General features: G+C 42.1%; 2 protein-coding genes across 2 annotated transcripts in view; one reads left to right on the forward strand and one right to left on the reverse strand.

The window, feature by feature from the left end:
* Window positions 1-25,338, forward strand: part of cenpp (centromere protein P) — a 120,975-nt gene that overhangs the window by 9,627 nt on the left and 86,010 nt on the right. The window contains exon 6 of the mRNA XM_030052271.1: window positions 7,031-7,127. Within this exon, the coding sequence (XP_029908131.1) occupies window positions 7,031-7,127 (97 nt within the window). The remainder of the gene's footprint in view (window positions 1-7,030; window positions 7,128-25,338) is intronic.
* On the reverse strand, window positions 10,202-23,355 carry ogna (osteoglycin, paralog a). The gene is made up of 6 exons (XM_030052270.1): window positions 23,137-23,355; window positions 20,437-20,512; window positions 15,394-15,558; window positions 13,756-13,958; window positions 11,993-12,085; window positions 10,202-11,852 (listed from the first exon to the last, which is right to left on the reverse strand). The coding sequence occupies exons 1-6, from the start codon at window positions 23,296-23,298 to the stop codon at window positions 11,682-11,684; spliced, it is 870 nt and encodes a 289-aa protein (XP_029908130.1). The 5' UTR covers window positions 23,299-23,355; the 3' UTR covers window positions 10,202-11,681.

The following is a 25,338-nucleotide window of genomic DNA, read 5'->3' on the forward strand; positions in this document are numbered from 1 at the left end:
GCAGCAGCAGTCCAGTCAGTAAAGTGGCAGCCAGCAGGCCGGCTGCTGCTGCCTTCTGTCACTTCATCAAAGCTGCTGACAGGAAAGCAAAAGGTCCACATGGAAGGTAGAATTTTCCAGAAAGAGAGAAAGAGCAGCTCTTGTGTTTTCTTCTGGGAGGTGAATATCAAACCCGTCTGCTGTGTGTTTGCTGCACGTGTCTCTTCTGCTTGATGTGATTCTACATTCTGTGTTGTTTTCATGAGCCGACACGCAGCCGCTCACTGATTGGTCGACTACAAATTGACAGATTTGAAATAATCAATCAGAAAGCAGTCTAAACTATCCATGTGAGGACTGAACAACCTGACCCCCGTGAAGCTCCGTGACCTCCGGCTCGCCTGCCTGGAGGTTTCCACCGCCGTGTCGCTCATGGCGGTCGTGGTTTGTTGTCCAGAAACTCGTGTGTAAGGCGGAGCTTCCTGACCAGTCCACCAGTCCATCCAGGCTTCTGTCCTCCCAGCACGTCGCCCTCTGACGACCAATCACAGTTTAACACCGGTTGTTTTTAAAAATGTCTCTTTTTGTGTCTGCTTGTGTCAGCGCAGATCCCGGCAGTTAATTTAAATAACAGTTATGACTGAATACTCGTAAAGCGGAGTGATAAGTAACAGTAAATAGTTTTACTGTATCTCAGCACTCATGGAATGGCTGCTGAAGGCCCCATCTGACCAATCAGAGTTGAGTATTCCACAGAGCTGCATGTACTGAGAGAGAGCTGCTGGTGAGTTTTGTAAAGTGGGGTTTATCTGTTGTCCTGATAACCACGGCGTGCCAGGAAGCGTCCGCCGCGTCCTCCCATCTGTGTTTGCAGATCAGGAGGAGCGGCTCTGTCTGCTGCAGATCTACAGCCAGTCACATCTGGATCGCGTCGTCCTGCCTGCAGAATCTACTGGCATGCAGCAGACGGAAAAATACTTCAGATAATGATTCTGACACAGCCAGAGAGAGAGAGAGAGCGAGCGAGAGAGAGAGCGAGAGAGAGAGAGAGCGAGAGAGAGAGAGAGAGAGGGAGAGAGAGCGAGAGAGAGAGAGAGAGAGAGAGAGAGAGAGGGAGAGAGTCTACATCAGACAGATATCTGTAAAAACAAACGAGCTCTAGCTGTTAAATCTGAAGACAGACTCTGTGGGTTCTGTCGGTTATTTTTATTCTCCAGGCGTTTCCATGTCGTTGTCATTTCCACATTTGTCCTACACACACACACACACACACACACACACCCACACACAGACACACAGACACACACACACACACACACACACACACACACACACACACACACAGACAGCTGCAGGGGCACAAACTCACCAACAATCAGTCACTGTGTGTTTTTCCATGGGTGACAGACGGGGCCTGTGCACACAGAGTAAGACACTCGATCCACTTTAGTATCGCTTTTTAAGTATAGTTTTTTTTTTCTTACTTTTTTTTTTTTTACATTACATTACATTACAGTTTTTTTTTTTTTTTTTTTAATTGATTTCTTTTACTGTAGAATCAATTTATTTATATTGCTCCACAGTCTGGCTAAATTTTGTTGAGGCAAAATCTGTCATGTCTGTTTCCAGCAGGGTCCCTTGACCTCTGACCTCCAGCTGTGTGAATGAAAATGGGTTCTCTCCCCTTTGCAGACACGCCCACCTTCTGCTAATCCCATGCAGTTTGGGCCCCAAAGCCTGCAGTCCACATGTGTTCTTGTGGCCTGTTGTAAAATGGTGTGTGTGTGCAGACTGGGGCCTAAACAGTCTTGGAGCTGCATCAGTTGCTTTGACTGGAAAGCTGAGACTCTTGTGGATTCAATGAGCCACATTTGATTCCTGTGTGATGATGTTGGCCCCCATAGCAGCCATTTCACTGCAGGCAGAGACTTTTGTCAAACTGGACGTCGCTGGAGAAAATGACCTCTAGTGACCTCTAGGAGAATCACAGCCTCATCAGACTTTACACACACAAACTAGAGGAGGATTCAAAATGCAAAAATAGCAATAAATTGTATTATTGAACCGCAATACTTGTAGAAGCTCAATACATATCAAATCAGCACCTAAGTATGTGATGGTATCAAATCAGGAGATAAACACGTCGTCCCAGGCCAAAGTTTAATCAATCCACACAACTTCGGGACATGGGAAGGAGAATTTTAAGATCGTAGCACTTTAACCTTAGCATTGTGCAATGTAATGTTAGCAAAGTAACTGAACGTATTAGCGTGCCCGGTTTGCGTCGGTCACAACTTCGATTTGAACATTTGTTTGATGAGAGACGGATATCAGTTTTAGTTCATTCTGCTCTCCAGGCAGTAACACATGACTCTGCCCTAACCCTAACCTTAACCCTAACCACACTTCACAGATTTGGGGTTACCATCTTGACAGGTCCCAACACCAGATTTCAGGGCCGCGAGGACAAGCCCCGCCCCTCCAGTGGAGGAACGTTAAAACACTGCAGTGGCAGATTCAGCACCAACACCCGGTCTGTAAAGTCAAAGTCAAACTTTGAAGAGAATTACAATAAAAGAAAACCCATTTTGAGTATTGAGGGTCTTTAAGACTATCTGATATTTTTACATGCATATTAACTCTCCTGTTATGTTCACATTTTCAAACATCTTTTATGTTTGGGGTCAATTTGACCCCAGCAGTTTAAACCTCCACAAAATTATTATAATTAAAATTGCTACCAAAGTTTATGTATACTTTTTGTTTCTTTGCTGACGACCTAAATAGCTCTTTAAATAAAACATAACCCCCCCACCCCCACTTATACATCCAGTATTCCTATTCTTATGTGACTATGGAAAAATATGCAAATCACCATAAAATCTCACTGATTGCCCTAAAATTGGAAAGAAATATTAATTTTTGGTGTTTTAATGGTTTTATATTATTTCTAAGTACAAATTTTTGTTATTTATAGCCGCTGCGTTACAAAGTGTGTACAGGACATTGAAAACATATCATCATGTGAATTTCATGTTTACCCGGCAGTGCCCATTACATTAGGAAAACTCATTAAATATGAAGCAAAAAAAAAAAAAAAAAAATTGCGTTAATCATTTAGAGACGTTAAACATTGACTGGGGACAAATTGACCCCAAACATAATAGGGTTAGGGTTAAACAACGTTGGAAAAATGTCAGTTGCATCCTGTCCCTCCAAAAGGATCGGAACAGATATACTCAAAGCAAACTGAACTCTGCATCGCCAGGCTCTTTCAACTGCATCTCAGTGGTTTAATATGCACAAACAAAATCCCCAGAAATAATTCTGTTTAATATTCATGTTTGAATCTGAATTGCAACTTCAGTATGCAGCAGTTTCATGTCTGTTCCAGTCCTCAGTGTGCACAGCTCAGTGAATTCAGGTGATTTGAGGTCGTCTGTTCAGGATCTCCAGCTGATGACCTCACACGGCCCGGCTCCATGCTGTCAGCCGGCCTGGATCAGCTGTGCGCAGAGAGCGGAGGGCCTGGGCCGGCGTGGCCTTCAGCTGCAGGCGGGGAGGCGGAGCGGGGTGGGGGTCTGTTAGTTTTGGATTCACTGCAGACAGAGAGCGGCAGTGTGTTTTAATTAGCCTGGCTGACAGTGAGTGTTTGTACTCAGAGGTTACATGAGCCCCATTTAGATGAACTACACTCACTGGTTCTGATGTCAGCAGTGCATCCTGCATGATGTGACTGAAATAAACAGCCAGGTCCAGGCACAACAGACTAACCAACAACAGACTCACTAACAGCAGGGTTACACATTACTGAAGTTTTGAACGGTTGCACCGCCTGAAATAATCACAAGTTAAAATGTATACAAGCTTCCTAGCAGGTGTAAAGTCCTGACACTGGCATGGCAGGTGGAAGAAATCCACATCCTCTGTGACAGATTAAATCCTTTTGATCTGTATGATTTAGATTTATACTCACACTTTTGTTTTCCTCAAGCAGAGATACAAAAAAATCTCAGGTCTTCTAAATGACAACTTGAAGCAGGATGCGGACAGAAACACTGCCTTCAGCCCCTCTCTTCAAATGTTTTTCAGATATTTTGCGGTTCGATCGGTTCAGGACTTGATTAATAATGATTAAACCAGTTAATGTCCCTATGACTTAGGCCTACATTAACTCTGCTTAACAAAAAATCCTTATGATCACTGTAAGGCTGCTCTGTACTCTGTGACATCTAGGGCTGCATGATTTTTATCAACTGCAACTCGTGATTTTTCTTTCTGAAGACTTGAGATCACAATTCTGTCACGATTCGTACTTTTGCAACAAAAATATTTATTGCACCCTGAGATGCTTGAGTAAAAAAAAGTGCCTGAGATGCTTGCTGTCTAGACAGGACTTCAAATAGACAACACAACGTTCACTCCATCATTGGACTGTGGCCCTTCGTCCCGCTGCCAGGAGACCCAGGGTGTCTGATTCAACCCCAACATCAGCTGTGTTTTCCAGCTGATTTGTCAGTTGTTGTGCGTTTTGTGTTTTTGCTTCATTTGATGAAATTTATTGTGTAGTGGATACGATGCTACGATACAATGCTCTTAACTACAGTTTTGGCCTCTGCACTCTCTTCACTCTCTCTTTTAAGTGCCCTGAACCCATGGGCCCGTTTTCTAGCAGTAAGATTACATTAATTCCAGGGTCAGTTTTTCCTTATATCCTCGTGCTAAAATTGACTTTAAACCCACATTTTCAAGCTGATATTTAAAAAAAAGTTCTTTCCTTCCCTTCCTAGGAGGTTCCCCTCTTTCTTACCTTTTTTTTATGATGTCTGTTGCATCGTGTTGAACGTGGCAAACTTTAAAGACTGTATCAAATCAAAAACAGGTCTTCTTTTTGTTTTAATCCTCTTGGAAGCTTGACTTTTACAGATTGGTATTGGTGTCATCTCTGAATGACACCAATACTGAATGAGGATTAGGAAGGTAGGGGTACTTTCAAGCCATTTTCACTAGTTTATTAAACTTTTTTCAAAACAATTATGCAATCACAGAATTTTTCTAAGATCTGAAGGAGGCCTTCAATGTCCTTTTAGTTTTATCAGTTAATTAATTCATATTAATTATAATCAAAAACAAAACAGCCTTCGCATTCAACATTACCTGTAAACACTGAGAGCCTAAATAGATGGAAAAGTCATGAAGCTAAACTCTCCCATCAGGATGTCTCATTAGGATCAGATCAGGTAAAGTTTTTTTTTTCCCATAAACCACTACTGTAGAGCTGATCAGCTCCACAGGGAATCTGTAATCAATCAGTCATCAGTCAGCTGCATCACTTCCATCAGATCAGCCACATCTCACTGTAATCCCAGATGGATCAGATCTCAGCGTAATCAGAACACAGAGCCGCTCTCTCTGTCCTGTCTCCGCTCAGCTGGTACAGGTCCATTATTTGTGAGGGTGCTGCCATGTTTCCATCGGCTCCGTGTGGAATAACAGCCGTCTGGAAACTTCACCCAGCTGCCGTCTAGCCCCGGGCCCCCACGGAAAACTCTGGAAAGCCTCTAACAAATTGTCCCGGGCTCACCCAGGCCGAGGAGGGGCTGAACCAGACCTCACCGAAACCAAACACACGGCACCGCGGCTGTGCTGCGTGCAGGGAGACGTCCCGCTCACGTAGACGCTCCCCGCCACTGTTCTGGTGCGGCTCTCTTAAAAGCTGAGGATTTGCTCCGTTTGAATGAAAGTAAACATTTTTTCAGAGATGTATGACATAGCACGACATAATTTCACCATATATAGTATTTTGATCAATTGCACAGTCCCGTAGCCCCGTAGGAGTTATTAACCTACATAATCTGAGCCTGACAGAATTCAGATTGAGAATAATAAACTCTTGAGTTGTGCCGGCACCTCAGCCGGTGTGCCGATTGTGTCCTATAGAAAAGAGCAGGAAGTGACGGGAAAAGCTCAGCTGCTGCACACAGAGACAAATGCCAAGTGTTTTTATCTACAGAATGTGAGGTGTGAGGAAATCTCTGCTTTACTGTCGACGAAGACATTTTTAACCAGGCCACATGGGGGCGTGGGGGAGGGGGGTTAGGGGGTTAGGGTTAGGTCAGCCGGGCTGTACGGCCCGGTATGGAATGTCTCGTGGACCGGTACCGGGCCGCGGACCGGGGGTTGGGGACCGTGGCTGTAAATGATGATAATGAAAAAATCATGTATGATATTTAATTTAACTCTGTAAAAGATAACACTGAAATTATTCCTTCATTATACTATCAGGCTGCTCAGCTGGAATCAGGAGAAAAACTGAAAAAAGAAATCGGATGATTCATTGTCTGTTGTTTCTTTCCTGCTCCAAACTGTTATTATATCAGCCTTTAAAAATCTACCTTGACCTCTAAATTAAACCTGTGTTGGTTTAAGAGGAACGGCCTGCTGCTGCTCTTCAGTGTCTAATGTGACTTGTGGTGTGTGTGTGTGTGTGTGTGTATAAATATATAAAATAATAATAATAAAAAATACACACACACACACACACACACACACACAGCTATATCTATCTGTCTATTTATGTATACAGAGTGTCCATAAACTCTCTTTACAAAAGCAATTGAATAGACAAATCTGTGGAAATTATTACAAAATGAGGAGTAGATATTGAAGTTTCATTTAATCCACCTCTACATGGGCACCATTAGCTGCATGAAGCACATCAAGACGCTACTCAGTTTCCTGCCATGTTCGCTGTATCAGAGCCTCATCAGTGGTGGCAGCGGCATCAGTGATCTTTAGCTTCAGTTCGTTGATGTCCAATGTGATTAAAAACTCTGATAACCACTGAGGACAGAACAAATCTGATTAACATCTCAGCAATTGCTTTTGTAATAGATTTTTTATATTGTAAAGAGACTTTGTGGACACTCTGTGTATTTTTATACATATATATATATATATATATATATATATGTACACACACACACACACACACATATAGATATAGATATATCTGTATATATAGTGTGTAATGTTGTTGTTGATGTTTCAGAGTGGAGGAGAGCAGGGATCTGCTGCTGTTCTTCAGGTCTCTCAGGACGTTCTCTGAAAGATGCAACGACAGACGCAGAACGTTCCAGCACTTCCAGGTCAGTGCAGAAACACGCTCTTGGTCAACAGGATTCAAACCCACAACCTTGCCGTCTCAGTTAACCAGCTCTCCATGGTGTGGGAGTGGCTTTTTTTTCCTGATCTATTTTAACTTCTCATCCGCCATGAACACAATGACAACTTGCATCAGATAACTGCTTCCATCTTATTTATTTATGCTTAATCTGAGTCTGAATCAGTTTTATGGCCAAGTGTGCGTATGCATACAAGGAATTTGACCGCAGTTTACAGTATCTGTCACAATTGAATCTATAAGTAAATCAGTGAATCCTGAATCAGGTGAACACGAATCAGGTGCTCTGATGATCACATGTCAAGTAAAAATGCCATTTGATGTTGCAGGATAACTTAGACAGGTAAGTTCGAAATTAGCTTCCCTGAATAATTTCTAATAAAGAGCATCACTGCTTTGTGTCATAGAATTGCTTGAGAAGTTACATGAAAAATGAATCGACAGCACCACGTCCGGTGAGAAGCTGTGAAAATTGCGGACGCAAAAAAAAAAAAGAAAAAGAAATGTAGTGAGTAGAAATGCTGAGCGGACCATGCTTGTCCCTCAAGTGAATCTGAGTGAATTTCACCTGCTGGCGAACACTGAGGATGAGGATGAGGATGAAGAGCAACGCCATGTTGGCCTGTTTTCCATTGGACAGGTAGGTGCCAGCGGGCCAGGTTTTTTTCCTATGATGGCGATCACCTTCGTTGCGTCGCCATCCAGTGAAATTCACGTTCACACTAAAAGATGATCAGTTGCATGTTAAAGCAGTGACACCAACAAAAATAAGCCTCCTCACCTTACTGTCCCAGAACTTCTGCTCCATCCATCCGTTCATGTTCTCGATCTGCTATGAGGTCTCCTCCCAGTGGGACAGGTCCTGAATGTCTCCTGTCACCTGGGACAGACATTACCAGGTTCCTGAACCACCTCGGCTTTCTCCTCTTAACTCTGAGGAGCAGCAGTTTGACTCTGAGGTCTTCTTGGATTCCATCTCACCACCCCGAGTCCAGCCACCCTGCAGGGGAATCTTGTTTTCTCCACAGATATTCACAGTCTCACTTCTTTTGCTTATTGCCCACTCCATGTGACTGAAGGTGAGGCTTAATACAAGTATTAGCCAATAAACTGAGAGCACAGCTTGGCACTGTGGCTGAATGCTCTAAAGCCGGCATCATGGCAGCCAATGCACCCAGCCTCCTCTACGCTGGGTATGTGCTGACCTGAATAACAGAGAGCTGTGGTCTCAACTCAAAACTGTTCCAGTAGATATCAGACACCACAGTCTGATGACACCAGAAGGACATCATCATCATCATCATCATCATCATCATCGTCTGCAAACAGAAGAGATCCACTCTAATGTCTGAACTGACCTCAGCTCCAGACCTCACCTGCACCTTCAGATCCTGTCCATGAGATTTACAAACAGGAAAGGGGAAGGGGTGCACCCTCAGCTGAGGACGATGCCAACCTTCAAAGTGCTTGACTCGAAATGAAGATGGACACAAAGCCCTTGGGATGCTGCGTTGTGATTCCTTTCTTTTGAAAATGGGGACTATCACTCATGTCTGCCAATTAGAGGCAGCGTTATAGAAGTTAATGTGACAATTAAGAGATGTCCAGCAATGTCTGGAGCATTCAGCATTTCAGGACAAATCACATCCACACCTGGGCCTTCTCTGAGGAGCTTTCTCGCTTACCCAGGTGACTTCTACCAAGGAGAGGGACTCTGTCAACCCACCTGGTCCCCCTAATGCTCCTGCTGAGAGTTTAGGTCTGTTGCTTGCTCCACCGTCTGACAGTATCAGCATTTCCCCTTGCTGAGAGCAGCCTGGACTGTCTTGCCCTCCTGAATCTTTCTGTCAATTGATTTTCCACAGCATCTCTGAGTCTGTGTGAAAGTTGCTCTTTCTAGCCTCTCTCCCTCCCACAACAGGGCTTTTGCCTCTCAAGCTACGCAGCTGCAACTTTTTCTCCTGTTTACTTGGAGAATGGAGTATTTACTGCTGCCAACTTGGCTGGGCCAAAGGAATAAGATTAACCCACATTTTCCATATTGGCCTGTGTGCTCTAAACCTTCAGATATGTGCTTGACTTGCAGTTTCTGGAATGTTATTATGGAGAAACGTAATTCCCATTATAACTAGTTTACTGTATTGTGGGCAGTGTTTTGTATGTTGATTTCCATGCTCTAATGGTCCCTAGACATGAACATATTCTTATAAGGACACACAGAATGTTCACATACAATACCGTCCAGGATTTTTTAACATTTCTGTTAACAGTACACAGTGGCTGGTGGATAAAATTAACCAGCAGCTATTTAGTAAGACACACATTGAATTGCCTACATATGTACCTTTTGTCTCAGATATTGTCCTTTTAAAAAAAAAAAAAATATTGTCAAAGTTCTTATATCCCCCTCTGCTGAACAACCTTTTGTTTTTAGATATATCATTTAAACAAAACTACACACTAGCATTGGGAAATATGGCTGCAGTTGAAACAAACAGTAAACACAAATAGAATCTTAAAGATTTTTTTTTTTTTGGCATTTCTGCTTTATTTGACAGTCACAGTAGAGAGAGACAGGAAGGGCAGGGGAGAGAGAGGGGATGACCTGCAGCAAAGGGCCTGAGGTCGGATTCGAACTCTGGTCGCTGCGATCGGGACTGAGCCCGGGTACACTCTCTTAACCGAATAGAATTTTAAGAAAATTATTAGAAATCACTGCAAATTGTGAGAGAAAAATTGAGCTAGTAAAATAGAATGGATGAAGCCTCTTGGATGAGTGGCAAAATGGTGTTTTTAGTCTTGGTGTTCTGCTTATGAATGTATTTCACATTCGCAACATTTCCTTCATCCTAGTTATTAATTAACTTATTCTTTACCTCTGATAAGACGGTTTTTGTTGGTTGGTAAGGAATCTGGCTGAGGCGATGACATTTTTCTGCTTTTGCTTGTAACAAAAAATGTCCTTACTTAAGCCTCCCTCAGAAAGCACAGGCACTGACAGACCAAAACACAAGACACAAGCCGAGAGTCTACGCCCACTTTAATTTAAAAAAAGTTTAACTTTATTAAAATATCTTAAACACATAGCCATGTCACATACACATTTTTACTGTACATCATTGTCTTATTCACATAGGTAATGGCTCCCAAAGTCACATCATTTCTTATTATTGTAAGACTTGGGGAGACAGGGTTAGGGTAGGAAAATTCAAAGCAGAAAAAGTAAAGAAGAGTAACTTTCACATTACTATAGTTCATTGATACATCGTACCCCAGTTCACTTTAACTAGAGTCTATAAGTTAAAACAAAGTGAAGTTAATTTGCAAAATATCGACGAAGACCTAAAATTCGACAAGTCTACTCCGTCATTGTCCTTAATTGGAGTCATTTCTACTGAATACTAACAAATGAAGTTAATTCACACGACACTGAGGAAAGCTCAAACTTTCCAGTTCACCTTGAGAGTCATTATTCTGGAACAGCAAAGTGTATTTACTGAGTTCCAGCTGGCGTTTGAGGATGTTGTAATGTTCGTTGTCTGAATTGGCCAAGACCAACAGTGTGATACGAAGAAAATGTCAAAGAAACATATTTAAAGGGATACTTGGACATTTAACGTGCTATTTGGCTAACTACACGAACTGCTTTTGGTCAGAAATGCTGACAAAGCTCACAGGCCACGTGCAAGTTCACATGTTATGAGCTTCACCGTAGAATGACAAGTCACAGGTGAAGAAAATGAGACTACAAGTCAGCATGCCAAAATATCCCTCTGTTCTTACTGAAATACTGATTGGCTGCTCAAGTCAGAAGGTGTCATTCCTCTGGCATGACCTGTTTTCCTTGCTGGTTAACATGTTGAGACATGGTTTACCAGCAAGTGCTCAGTTCAGTTAGATTACTCTCACATTCAGCTGTGAGGCAGTATTATAGAAGTAGATGAAATTGGATTTCATTTGGAAAAATGTATGGACCTACTAAGAACCAACATTAAAAATATATTTTACTTAGTGTATTATGATGGAACTTTTACAAAACCTTTGGATGTATACTTGATCTTAATTTGAAAGGTTTTACAGTTCTAAAAGAGGTATGAGTTTAGGTCAGAAAAAAGAGCAAAGAGCTGTCTAAAGGGAAGCCGCAATATTTTGAATTTTAGTGTTGATGCATATTTTTATTTTCATCCATTACTTGTCATAAAGAAACAAAAATGCCTCTTTATTGAGAGATTTTTTTTGTAATGATTAATGTCCCTCTCTGAAATCAAAGGATGCAGTTAGCTGCTAGCTAGTTGGTTGGCTTGCAGCTATCAGTGCATGCTGGTGTTAGGGAGGAATCTGTTCATTTTACAAGCTGTTTTTAGGATCACTGCAGCACAGGTGCTGAAACATGTTTGCCACTGTGGAACCTGTGTAGAAAACTCACTAAAATCCAGAACGTGTTGGTGTTCCCTCAGTTCTTCATGTTGGGAAACCAGCCCTGCTGCTGCTGGTGGACTGGGGTGAAGTTCCTGCCATGTCAGTTGTATCGTCCAATGGGCAGAGACTTGAGGCAGGTGAAGCTGTTGGGGTACTTGGAGAGCAGCACGGGGTTGCCGTCCATGCGGACCTCGCTGAGGTTGGGTCGGAGGTAGTACGTGTCATTGCCCTTACAGAAGGTGTCAGCGCTGATCTCAGTGATGTTGTTGTTCTGTCAGGAAACGCAGACAGAGTGTTGTGTTAGTACAATCTTTCTTAAATTACAGTGCTGTATTTGTACATGATATAGATGCATACTGCATCTGTATGTTTATAATGTCGGAGTGGTGCATCATGTGGTACGTTACAGACCTGTAGATGCACAATGCGAACAGATTCAGGGAACTGTGGAACAGCTTCCAGCTGGTTGTTGGCCAGGAACAGGTTCACCAGCTTCGTCAGTTTCTGTTGGCAAACAAATTCACACCAAATGCTTGAATAACTTCACTGGTTTCTAGTCTTGCCCATCATAGTACCTTGTGAGTAAGATTATGCTTGTTTTTGTACCTGAAAGTCAAATCTAAATGCACTGGCATTAATTGGAAAATTACGCAGGTATTTTTAATTCCTGCAAAACTGTATTTTTACACTTTAGATACAAAGTTTCATTTGAAAAACAGCAGTGCACAGTGAATACTGAATTCTATCTCCATCCTTTTTTGTGGTTAACAAATGTAGCTGTTGTGGTGTAACAGGGCGGCGTGGTAACTCAGCAGTCAGCAGGTTCTGGGTTCAAGTCTCGGCCTGGTCCTCTCTGTGGGGAGTCTGCATGCATGAGTGTGGGTTTCCTTCCAAAACCCAATGATATGAACATCAGGTGAATTGATTGTTTTGAATGGCCTAAAGGTGTGAATGTGAGTGTGTGTGTGTGTGTGTGTGTGTGTGTGTGTGTGTTAGCTCTGTAATGGACTGGTGGTCTGTCCAGTGTGATGCTCTCTGCCAAGTGCATGCTGGGATACTCTGAAGCCCCACGCAGCCCTAGTCTGTGTTAGACCAACAGTTTTTTCCTTGAGGTATCCACCTGACAGCGCAGTAGACCTGTGTTGAAAAGATCGATCCTCCGATTTTGAATCGATCTTCTTTTAAATTCTCATGGATCGATCTGTACGCCCAAAGATCGATCTTTTAATATTTATATAAATGCTGTTTTTGTGTGGAGTGTAAACGTATGTCTGGGGAAAATTACAGGGGAGGGAAGCAAATCTGGGTGGCACAACCCCTCCAGTGGTTTCACCTTCACCTGCACCACCAAGAAAAAACATTACAGCTGCACCGGCACCGTACGAGTCCAAAAGGCAGAGAAACTTTCCAGCTACAGCAGCGCACTGACATAGATTGTGTAACAAAGTGAAGAGGTGCCACTCCGCTCTATTTTCACTGACTAACAGCGGCACACTGGCTTAGCTTAACATATTGTTAAATTATTTGAGTCACGCTTACTGGTAAACATTTACTCCTGCAAGATTATTTATTATGTTCTACAACTCATAAACATACACTAACACAACATACCAAGTGTTTGAGCATCATATCTCCTCTGGGCTACAAAAGGTGGTCCTAGCCATTTTTACCAGTCTTACAGCCATTTTAATTATCAATACCTTTAATAATTTGTTGTCAAATGACACAATATAATACAAGTATTAATGACACAGGCATGTAATTCAGTAACAGCTCAAAATGCTTTTTAATAAAACTAACCAAATCAATATCAGATCAAATCGGATCAAATTGGATCAAATCGGATCGGCAATATCGGATCAAATCCCAGCACTACAGCGCAGCTGTTCATCTGCTTCAACCAGTGTATTGTCGTCTGTCCAAGTGAGTGGTGGGTTTTACAGGTTTGCTTCTGAATAAGTTGTAATAAAATAAAAATATGTATATGTTGAAAAGCTGCAAGATTTTGCGGCAAAAGCATGTGATAAAAATTGAAGTTAAGTTGATGGTATTCATTCATTCATTCGTTCCTTCAGCTTTTTGTTTACGTTGGGGTAAAACAGAACAGTCTTAACAAAAGGTAAAGTATAGCATAAAGTTTTAATTTAGGAAGTTGGAAAGGTAAAGATGTGTACCTTGAAAGCTGTCGCCTTGACACCTTTGGTTCTGAGCAGGTTGTAGTTGGCGTTGAAGGTGGTGAGTTTGGCGGGGAGCATGGGCAGTTTGACCAGTCGGTTCTCAGCCAGTGACAGTTCCTCCAGCAGGGTCAGCTTGGAGAAGGCTCCGTCCTCGATCTCTGAGATCACATTCCCTGTCAGGTCAATCCTCCTCAGAGTCACTGGTGAGAGAAGAAAACACATCCACAGCCATTTACCCAACCAACATACTCACTGAATTTGATAATTATATTATTATCACACAAAACTGTAGTGTCTTGTTTGTCTCTTTCTCACAGCTATTTTGAATGCAGGCTATTTAGCGTGAAATTTATGATACAGTATAACAAGATGCCAAAATAACTATTTAATCATTATTCCAAATTAAGGCACTTTCAAGTATGTGCATTTTGTTTTTCTGTCAGATGGCTTGTCATGTTGTTGTCTAAACTGTTTATTATTTTGTAGACCTCGTCGGCTTTTATTCTTTGCTTAAGGAGACTCAATTAAGTTTTCTTTTTAGGTGATTTTCACTAGCTTACCTCTTTAGATGTCACTAATTCATAGCAGCCATTTTGTGTCCTTTCTGGCAAACATTCTGTTGAATTAAGTTTGGAGAGCAAAATTGTGCTAAAAAATTGTGCTTGTGTTAGCCTGCCTGGAGTGCTAGCTGGAGACTCAGACTTCTCTTGTTCTCTTGTGCTGGAGAGACTTTGACGTGGAGTTTTTTCACTGTGGTCATAAACTGTCAGCAGAAAACCAAAGACACCAAGCATTTGTCCAGGACAAACTGTGGTCTTCTATACTGACTAAGAAGTGTACAGATGTGGTTTAAGGTCCTTCTACAATTAGCAGCAGAGAGACTAGCTATTGGTATAATATGAAACTAGATGACCTAAGGAGTCTGTTGACACCAAACATCTTATGCTAGGTTGTTGGCAAGGAGGCTAAATATCGCTCTAAAGTTTGGCTAAATTTTGGCAGGGGTAAAACGGGCATGGTGGGGTCCCTTGACCTCTGACCTCCAGCTGTGTGAATGAAAATGGGTTCTCTCCCCTTTGCAGACACGCCCACCTTCTGCTAATCCCATGCAGTTTGGGCCCCAAAGCCTGCAGTCCACATGTGTTCTTGTGGCCTGTTGTAAAATGGTGTGTGTGTGCAGACTGGGGCCTAAACAGTCTTGGAGCTGCATCAGTTGGCTTTGACTGGAAAGCTGAGACTCTTGTGGATTCAATGAGCCACATTTGATTCCTGTGTGATGATGTTGGCCCCCATAGCAGCCATTTCACTGCAGGCAGAGACTTTTGTCAAACTGGACGTCGCTGGAGAAAATGACCTCTAGTGACCTCTAGGAGAATCACAGCCTCATCAAACTTTACACACACAAACCAGAGGAGGATTCAAAAATCAAAAATAGCAATAAATCATTTGAATATCGAATATTAAATATTGGATTGCAGTACTGGTAGAGTCACAATACATATCGAATCAGCACCCAAGTATCGTTAGAGTATTGATTCGGGAGATAAACACGTTATCCCGGCCCTGGTCAAACCAGTAGCTGCCGGACTCTCCGGGCTGGGCAGTGAGGTGATGTGGAGACATTTTCAGACTCACCGATGTCAGCGAAGTCCTTGGCGGTGATCTTGTTGATCTTGTTGTAGCGGGCGTACAGGTAGGCCGTCTCCTTCGGTAGGGTGGGAACTGCAGTCATGTCTGGAGAAACCTCCTCGCAGTACACCGAGCCGGTCAGACACACACACAGCAGACACGTGGGCAGGTCTGCAACACAACACAACACAACACACTCATTCAGCCGTCCTCAGCATATTCAACATTTTTGCCAGCATCTTTTACACAGTAAAGTCCCTATGGGTGCAATATTTACCTCCGTTTATCATTCTATATCTATATCTATATTCTCGATTCATTTTAATAACATAGTAGATTGGCTGTAGAAAAAATGAGACCATCACTGTCAAAGCTGGTTTATTTTTGGGCTATTTTCTATTCTACAAGATTACCAAGATTACAGAACGAAAACACAAAAACAGCAACAGATTCATCCCGGTTTCTTTCACTCATTTATTCATACAGTGACAGTTTGTAAATTAGGGGCCATAAAGCTCACACTACAACATGTAGTAAAGCCGTGTCCACAGTCAGCTGGCTAAATATCAAAACAGTTTGTTTGTGTCCGAAAGTTTCCTGTCTACACTGACATGCAGAGCGAGACACAAAACACAGTAACATCTACTTTATGAGGCTTGCATATTATATTAGTCATGGTAAGCAGAATAGTGTCTGTTGTTGAGCTGAATGCATGAAGCACCAGCAGGATGTCAAAGATCTCAAGACACAAAACCAAAACAAGCCAGACTTATTTCTCTGGACTGACAGTGAACACGGAATTACCTGTCTGTCTGCCTGTCTGTCTGTCTGTCTGTCTGTCTGTCTGTCTGCCTGTCTGTCTGTCTGTCTGTCTGGCAGGAGGATACCTCGAAAAGTTACGAGTGGATTTGCTCAAAACCTTATGGGAAGGTTAATCACTGGCCAAGAAAGAGCAGATTAACTTTTCATGCTGATTGGCTAGAAGAGAGTGTGTTGGTAGGCGTGGCCTAACGCAACAAGGTGCATAACAAGCAACAGCATTGCTCCCAAAATTAGCTGCACACACACACACACACACACACACACACACAACCATTTAACGTTTGAATTTATTAAACAGAAAAGACATCACCTTCAGACTCGACAGGTTTAATGTGATCAGCTGCGTGATGTGGAATTGGCAGATCTTGAGAACTGCGTAGTGATGGTGGACGTGCACGCTGCTGAGTGCTTTCTTTCTGCTTGTTTTTGAAAATCTGTTTTGCCTGTCCACACTACAACAGCACACCACTGTTTTAAAATGTATCTGCTTTGGAGGCATATTCAAAACTATTTGTTTGTGGTGGTTGAATATGCCGTGATAATGTAGTTGGAAGGCCAAAACAGAAAAAATATGCATTTTCGCTAAAGTACTAAGACCCTGATTTGGTGTTTTCTTGGTTCTGTTTGTTCATAGCTTTGGTTCTGTACAATCAGAGAACATTTCAAAGCGTGTAAAGCTTTCATCACAGGGTCACATGGTGGAATGTCAAGGTCCTGTAATGAAGCATGATGTGTTTCTCCATGGTTCATCATCCTCTCAGCCTCTGTGCCATGAATACGTTTAGTCAGTTTTGACTGACTGATCAGCTGAGAGGAATCTGGTGCTGTGAGAGAAATAACTCTTTATTCTAGTTCCATGATTGAGTTTGTATGAAATCAGTCACATAAAACACCACTGCTCCAAGTCACTGGGCAGCGCCTGAAAAGAAGATGCTGTTCCCTCCTTCGCTGTCTGGCAGAGTGGAGTGTTTCCTTAGGCTCATATCTCATATTAAGTACTGTGACTTCTCATACATTCTTGGATGAATGAAATATTGAATAGTAACTTGCGGAAACGGAGCTGTTCAATGGAAATGAATGGAATTCTGTGAAACTGAATTTAGACCATAACATACAACAGCAAACGAGAAAACCTAATTAGAGTCTGAAATGAATGGGGATCGTATGGAGAATGCACACAACTACCCTGACCAAGTAAAAAATAATAAGTAAAAAATAATAATTTTTTATCTTTGCATGAAGCAACACTGTAACCAGTGTTAATTTTGACAGCCATTTTAATTTTAGTCTTAGTCTTCTTGACGAAAATGCTTATTAGTCTTAGTCACATTTTAGTCATTGCTGTCCGTAATAGTTTTAGTCTAGTCTTAGTCGACGAAAATTAAAAAGATTTTAGTCTAGATTTAGTCGATGAAAATTAAAACTATTTTAGTCGAGTTTTAGTCATTAGTTTTAGTCATTCATACACACACACACACACACACACACACACACACACACACACATATATATACATATATATAGTTTAAACTAATTGAATCATGCCAATACAGGTAGACTCTCCCATCAATGGAGATGAAATGCAACCATGCAGTACGTAATGATACTCAGGATTGTACATTACACACATGTAAAATTGATAACTGTGGAATCAGTTGTCATTATACACAGAGACAGTCAAGAAACAAAACATTCTTTCTTTTCGATCATGGCTTTATTTCTGAGAACCAGACCTTCAGTGTGTGTGCTGCTGTAATACAGAACATGCATTTGACTATTATGATGTAAAACTTAACAGACATCAAAATATACAGCCCCAGTCTATATGTACCTGTTTGCTTTAGGTTAGGTAAATTTGCTGACTTGTAAGTGCAAGTCCATCACCCGTGTGTGTGTGTGTGTGTGTGTTTACACCACAGTGTAAATGAGGCTGTAGGCACGGATGCGCACATTCTCAACCAAACAAGCCGCAGGATGCATTGTTCATATTTTCAGCTTTTGGCAGACAGATTGCACACAACTGGAGGAAGTAATGCATTCTGAAAGTCCACTGCACCACCTACTGACATTTTCATCCCGTCTCGTCTCGTCATGATGAAAATACACACAGGTCTCGTTATGTTTCCGTCATCAAAGAGCTGTTTTTAGCTCGCCATCGTCCCGTCTTCGTCATGAAAAAAAGGGTCGTTGATGAATATATTTTGTCATCATAATCGTTGACAGTAACACTGACTGTAACTAGAATATAGTTGTGTCTAATCTGAGTTAATCCCTGCAGCATTTTGGTTGAATCATATTAACACATGAAAAGGATATGATAAATGTAAGTGTGTAAGTTTGTTTTTCCTGACTCTTAAAACCTGTTTTTATCCAGATCAGTGGATCAGGTGTTAGTGTGTGTGTGTCTGTGTGTGTGTTTCTGTCTGCAGCTAATCTCACAAACTACAGGGCCTATTATCTTACTATTTTTTTTTTTTTTTTTTTATCTTATTGTGGTCGTCTTGGCTCTGATGGCAGGTGAAAAAAAAAACAGGATGTGCGTTGCATTTTTGTTTTTTTGGGGGGGTGAGTTTACATGACACTGCTCACAGAGAATTTCAAATCCACATGATCCGCTGTGTGAATCAGACGCTTCAGGGCTGCTGGAAGGGTTATTTTTTCACTTTGACGCAGCCAGGCTAATGACTCCCATAGACCTCAAGTCTTTATGCTAAGCTAACAGGAAATGCTACCCATCAGAACTGAACCAGTGGACGTCCAGAGGAGAAAAATGGTGTCTGACATCTGGTCTCAGTCTGGGGAAGTTGGGGAAAGGGGATTTTGACCAAAACACTGGAATATTTATTTAATTGATAAGACAGAGTTTGCCTTTATAGTTGTGAGGACAAAATGTTCCCACTTCATTCTGTTGGTTAAAAATGCATTCTGGTCCTCATTGTGTAGCATTTACAATTTTACACACACACACACACACACACACACACACACACACACACACACACTGTGCGGCAGGTCAGATTCCTGCTGCATGTACTAAGCCAGCAGACGGTGATGTTACCAGTCTGCTTTATTTTTTCATCCTCATTTGAATCGTTAATCTGATTGTTGCATTCATAATGGTTTTCTAGCCTTTGAATAAACTTCAGTTCCTCATGCCAATAGCAAGGAGGTCAGGGGTCAGAGGTCACAGCTGTCTAACAGTAAATGACACAAATGCTGCTGTGACCCTGGAGTAATGATGCTGTTGAACCGAGGATGCAGGTGCGGTTAAAGCACTGGTTCTCAAACTTTTTTTTCAATAATGCTCCTCTGAAATCTTTCCCAGTCCAGTTGGTCCTGACCAGTTGAGCCTCCTGTGGTCAGAGGGTCAGTCCAGTTGGTCCTGACCAGTTGAGCCTCCTGTGGTCAGAGGGTCAGTCCAGTTGGTCCTGACCAGTTGAGCCTCCTGTGGTCAGAGGGTCAGTCCAGCTCCATCAGTGTGAACCAACAACCTGATGCTGAGCAGATTCTCTTGTTTGTGTTTCTGCTTCTTCTTCTCTTCTTCCTCCTTGTTTCCAGCTTCAACCACTGATCCACTTTCTGGATTGGTTTGGTCTCGTCTTCCCACTCAGAGCGAACAAACGTCCTCGCTCCACGACCACGGCAGCAGATTGAAACCACACACACACATCTGACACCTTCAGGAACCCAGAGGGAGAACTGAGGAGAACATGGGATTTATCAAACTTATATTTACAGTTTTTATTGAACTTATTATAGCATTTTCCAAGCCAGTAGAGCAGAGAAAGTGCTGATCGTGGGGGTTTGTGGGCTGGTGGTTCTTCAGGTTCTTCAGGTTCTTCCCTTGCTTCAGCACACTGGTCTCAGTGCTCACTAAATGCTTGCAAGCCATGGAAGTCCTCAACCCAAATTCAAATTTCAACATTTTGAGCTGGCTCTTCAGGAACTTTCTCAGAGAACTTTCAAATCATACTAAAAATGTAATTGTTCAGAAATGCATGTAAACTCGTTTCTTGGCTTTCGTGATGTTCTCTAACGTTCTCAGACATTCATACTGTGTTCCAAACTGCTCCTCAAATAACATGGAGTTCTGTTGGAGTGATTGGGTTCTGGAGTCTGGAGCAACCACACACAGATGGAGCAGATCTGTGTGTGTGTGTGTGTGTGTGTGTGTGTGTGTGTGTGTGTGTGTGTGTGTGTGTGTGAGAGCTGGTGAGTGGGTCGTACCGGTGGCGTCTCCTCCCTCTGGGATCGGGCTGTCATCTGGTTCATCAGCCATGTCCGCATGAGGAGGCAGCGCCCTCTGCAGGTGAAAGTTGGTGTTAACGTGTTGGACACAGTCTATATGATTTTACATCTGGCACTGGAAATGCATTCAGCATATGATTTGTCATCACATCTGCCTTTTTCATGTATTTTTTTTAAAAATTGTAATATATATTTGGCCAATGCTGCTGTGCCCTTGCACGTTCATAGCTTTAAATTAAAATTACCATATTTAAAAGGCAAACGTAATTCAAAATGTTAGAGAAATAGAATAGCAGATTAAACTACTTTTCTAAACTGAAAATGCAGTTGACAGGTAAATGAAGAGCTTTCATTTAACCAGCTTATGCCCACAGGTGGGGGCTTTAATGTGATGCAGTGTGCCTAATTACAGCCTTATACAATCCAGCGGTCATGGTCAAGATCTCTCCGTGTAGCAGAGCTTTGTTTATTGGAGAACTGAAGAATTGACAAAACACCATCTTTTTTACTTTATCCAACAGAATTGGCTTGATTTCCGCTAAGCTTTTGGCTGCGATGTCTCACATCGTGTCTGAGAGTTTCCCTCCCTGTTCTGCAGCTGTCGTGGATCAGTAACCATAGCTGGGCTTATCAGATGTGCCTTAATACTGAGAAGAACCTGGGATTAGGCTTTGTAAAAGACAGATCCAACTAAAATACATGTAGGAGTGTCAGTTTAGCTTGCAGAGTGGGTTCGCTGGTCCCAGTTGAGTTGTTCTTGTTCGAAAATGTTGAGTTGGAGTTGAGTTGTTCTTGCTGTCAGTGTCAGTGGGAGTCAGTTGTTTTATTCTAATCCGGCCGCTGTTTGTCAGAATAGGTATTGAGACGGGGACGTCATGTCGATGTCCCAATCTCAATAAACATCAACACCAACGCAAACTCACACACACATCTGAGCAAACTGACCAGCAGCAGCACTGAACACACTGCACACACACTTTCATCAGCACTTTAGTTTGTTTTGTAACAACACAGTTTTGCAAAGTCTTGATACCGACTGAGACTAATGTGACCCTCATTGACCACCATACCTGTCGTGACGTCAGCCAATCAGATCAAAGCTGCTTATTAGTTGTTGTTGTTTTGTTTTTTTTTTTTGCTCTAAAGTCCAGTTTTTATTTTATTTCAGTTAACTAAAATGTTTTTTCACACCTAGTTTTAGTTTTTGTTTTAGTTTCAGTGAACTATAATAACCTTGGTCACAATCCCTCAGGAACAGGCTGGTTTCCTGGGGATTGTGCATCCTTGACCTTTGGCCTCTGACCCAGACGTCTGTGTAACCTTCCAGGGTTTTGGGGAATTTTACCCTTCAGCCTGATGAGTTTTGGCTCCTGGCGTGCTGAGACAGAAAGCAGATCTGAGCAGCGAGGACCGTCCGAGTCTGCAGGTTCACATTCCAGCCAAACCGAGTCCACTGATTTACAGACAGAGTGGACCTGCTCCCCTGCTAATGAACAAATTACTGATGAAAACTTGCATCATCTGGAGCCTCGACGCCACATGATTGAGAACCAGCGGGCCTGGCGGTGGGTGAGGTCATCCTCCCCTGAGTTTGCTAAATTGGTTCATTGTGATAGCAGGCGAAGCTCCCAGGCCGGTCTGTGGAAGATCTGGCACTGACGGAGTCTTTCATGAACAACAGCTGTCACACTGCGGGGGTCTCAAATGATTACTTTTTTACTAATGAGAACTAAAGCTTTATTTCATGGCCATATTAGTTTAAATTCTGTTTTTGTTCTGGCACCGACTCTGGCATTAACTAATTGGATCTCAGTCATTTCAGTGGATCTGGACCCCACACCCCTCCCTCTTCCTCGTCTGGATTCTCCGTTTGGTTTTCAGCCTCTCGGAGTTTCCCCAGAGGGTTTGGAGGTCTGAGGGACCAGACCAGAGTTTGGTTTTGGTTCATAAAAGGAGGGTTGGTTAGTGTGGTTAGAGTGGTTTGTTTTGGGTTCATTTTGGTCTGTGTAACAACAGCAAGAGGCTGTAGGTACAAGACAGGCGAAACCATGAGTTGAATGATAGATATTCTCTTGGAGGAGTATAGAGAAGTACTGACAGCTGTTGTCATTACATAGCAAGAGAAATGAGATCATCTGATTAAACCCTAACCCTAACCCTGATAGATATTGTTAATGTCTTATAAATGAAAAGTTTCTTACATGAGCAAACTCATGCATTGTCTGTGTGCTCAAATTTAACCAGGGGATGTTTGAGAAGTGAATCGTTGTCCTCTCTCTTCTTTCAGTTTTCTTCCCCCAGACATATGGAAAATGCATGTTGCAATTTGTGACTTCAACTTCCTTTTCGTCAGATCTTAAATCACCCAGAATTATTATGTAACTCGACCACGGGCAGAGGCATCGTCCCGTGCAGTTGTACTAAAGTGCAGAAATAAACCGGTGATTGAAGGAGCTCACCTGCTGATTTTCTGCAGCTTAGTTCAAAATGAGCCGACAGTCACAACATTTATCCACCCAGTTTGTTCATATCATCAAATATCAGAATAGATTGATTACTTTCAAGCCATTGTTCTGAATATTTAATGGTTTTTCATAGCCTACGGAAGGAAAATACTTCCTAAAGAAAGTGGATTTATTAAATATCTTTCTTTTTTTTTTTTTTTTTTTTTTTTTTTACCTTAGCCCTTCTTGATTTCAAAGCGATTTGGTCAGTGAAGTATCCTCCCAGCTCCCTGCCGGCAACAGATCCTGGTATGAGCTGTGAGTCCTGGTTGGACCGCTGTGCTGAGCCGGACGCCAGCCACGGCACCAGAAAACAGGTGAATAACAGAGCCTTCATGTCGTCCCAGGCAGCCAGACGCCTTCACTGTCGCTTCTATTAAACCCAAAGTGTGGCTCGGCAGCCGCGCTCTGCTATAAGCCTCTGTCCCGATGTGTCAAATGACTGTATTTAAAGGCAGAAGCAGTAGCTTCCAGCAGATTCTTAAACCACAGTTTATAGAGCAGAGCACTTAACCCTTCAGTGGCCAGCCAGCACCTATCTGCTGCACGGGGCAGGCAAGGAAAACAGAGAATGAACCATTTAACCATTTGAAACCCAAACAAATTCACTTGATTTCTGTCAAAGACATGGAGAAAAGGCAGTTAGGAGTTTAGGAAAAAAATAGAAAAATATGCTATTTATTTATTTTGACACACACACACACACACACTCAGTGTCCACTTTATCAGGAGTTTTCTTGTTGTCACAGTAATAGAGGTGTTCATTCACTTCTATGTTTGGCATTGAGCTCATAGTTAGTGCTGCACTTTACTGACAGCTGTTTCCACTATTCTGTCCTCACTCATGTATATAAATAGGCAAGACAAAAAATCAGAAACCCCTCTCAGTATAATGCAGTCCAGTAGCAGACCTCTGCAAACTACAACCTCAGTAATAAACACAGAATTAAAGTGACACATTCTGCACAATGTCAACACAAACTGAACATTATAAACTTTGTTAAAAGGCAGAAGTTATGGCAGAGCTGCTGAGCTGAACTGCATGAGATATTGTCTGATGTATCTTTATTGATAAACTGATACATTTAAATGTCAGATCAGTGATGCTGGATTGATCGATTAGCTTTTTTGTGTGTATATATAAATGAAAGGCTGCGTTCAGACACCTTTCCCAAGCATTTAACCCTTTCTTAACCTGAGCAAATGAGCAAGAAGTACCCCAAAAATTAGTAAGAAATTAGTAGAAATTAGAAAATTAGAAGAATATTACTGGAAAATTATATATATTTTTGTTTACAAGACAATTATCACCCCCCACCCCCCAAAAAAAACAAAAACAAAAAAAAAAAAACCTTTTGTTGAAAAGAGTGAAAGAGTGAAAAAAGACTCATGGGCTCCTGGGTTTCGAAGGGTTAAATGGCACGCCTGGCTCCATGCTGGCAGCGTGCAGAGGAACAATATGCACTGTTTAAAATGCTCCGGCAGAAAGCAGAAAAACATTGAAAGTTTCATCACTTTGGCTGAGTTTTGGAGTCGGAGTGTGTTTAGTCAGGAGGAATGTCTGTGGTCTCCACTCCAGCCAGGCAGTAATGACGAGTAATACCCAATCTATCTTTCATTAGACTGGATCCATGCTTTTTTTCTCCAGAAGGTTAGTGGTTTCCAGCCGCCGGTCAGACAACACGTTCAGCAGCAGGAAGACAGACACTGATTATAGGTTGGAGTTGATGTGATCACGTTGGACTGACCGTTAGCTGAATTGACTCAGATGCTCTCAGGCTGATTGATGTTTCAGCTTGGGGGGTGATTTTTACAGAGTGGGACGGTTGGAAGGCAGGTTTTGTTTTCCCTCAAGCTGCTCCTAAAGTGCACATGAGCCTTCAGATCAGCAACCGATAATGTCTTTTAGATTTGAAGGGAGCGATGGTTTTCAACATTCACATCCAAAGTTTGTGAGCATAAGAGAGTTCACCACAGAGATTTGGTGTAGAGCACTTTCAACAAAAGTCTAGAATTCTGAGACTAGAAAGTCACAAATTTAGGAGACGAAAACTGTGAAATCCTGTGGGATTCAGTCAGAAGGAAATCCTGGTGATTTCAGCCCAGAATCACAATCTTCTCCTCAGCATCTGAAGAGACGTTGCTGTGACTTGGGAAGAAAACAATCTGGTGATTCTGGGCTAAAATCAGCAGGATCTCCTTGTTTTTAAATCCCATTGCAAAGCAGAATTTGATGAGGTCATCAGCTGCAGGCCTGATAAACAGCAAGAAAAATGAGTTTAAGAAATTAGAATTTATTCAAGTTTTTTTCTCATAAATTTCTGACTTTAATCTTGGAAATTCTGAGTATTTTTCTCCGGAATATCACTCCTCCTCC

The sequence above is a fragment of the Myripristis murdjan genome, chromosome 5, assembly GCF_902150065.1.
Source record: "Myripristis murdjan chromosome 5, fMyrMur1.1, whole genome shotgun sequence".
Classification (NCBI taxonomy): Eukaryota; Metazoa; Chordata; class Actinopteri; order Holocentriformes; family Holocentridae; genus Myripristis; species Myripristis murdjan.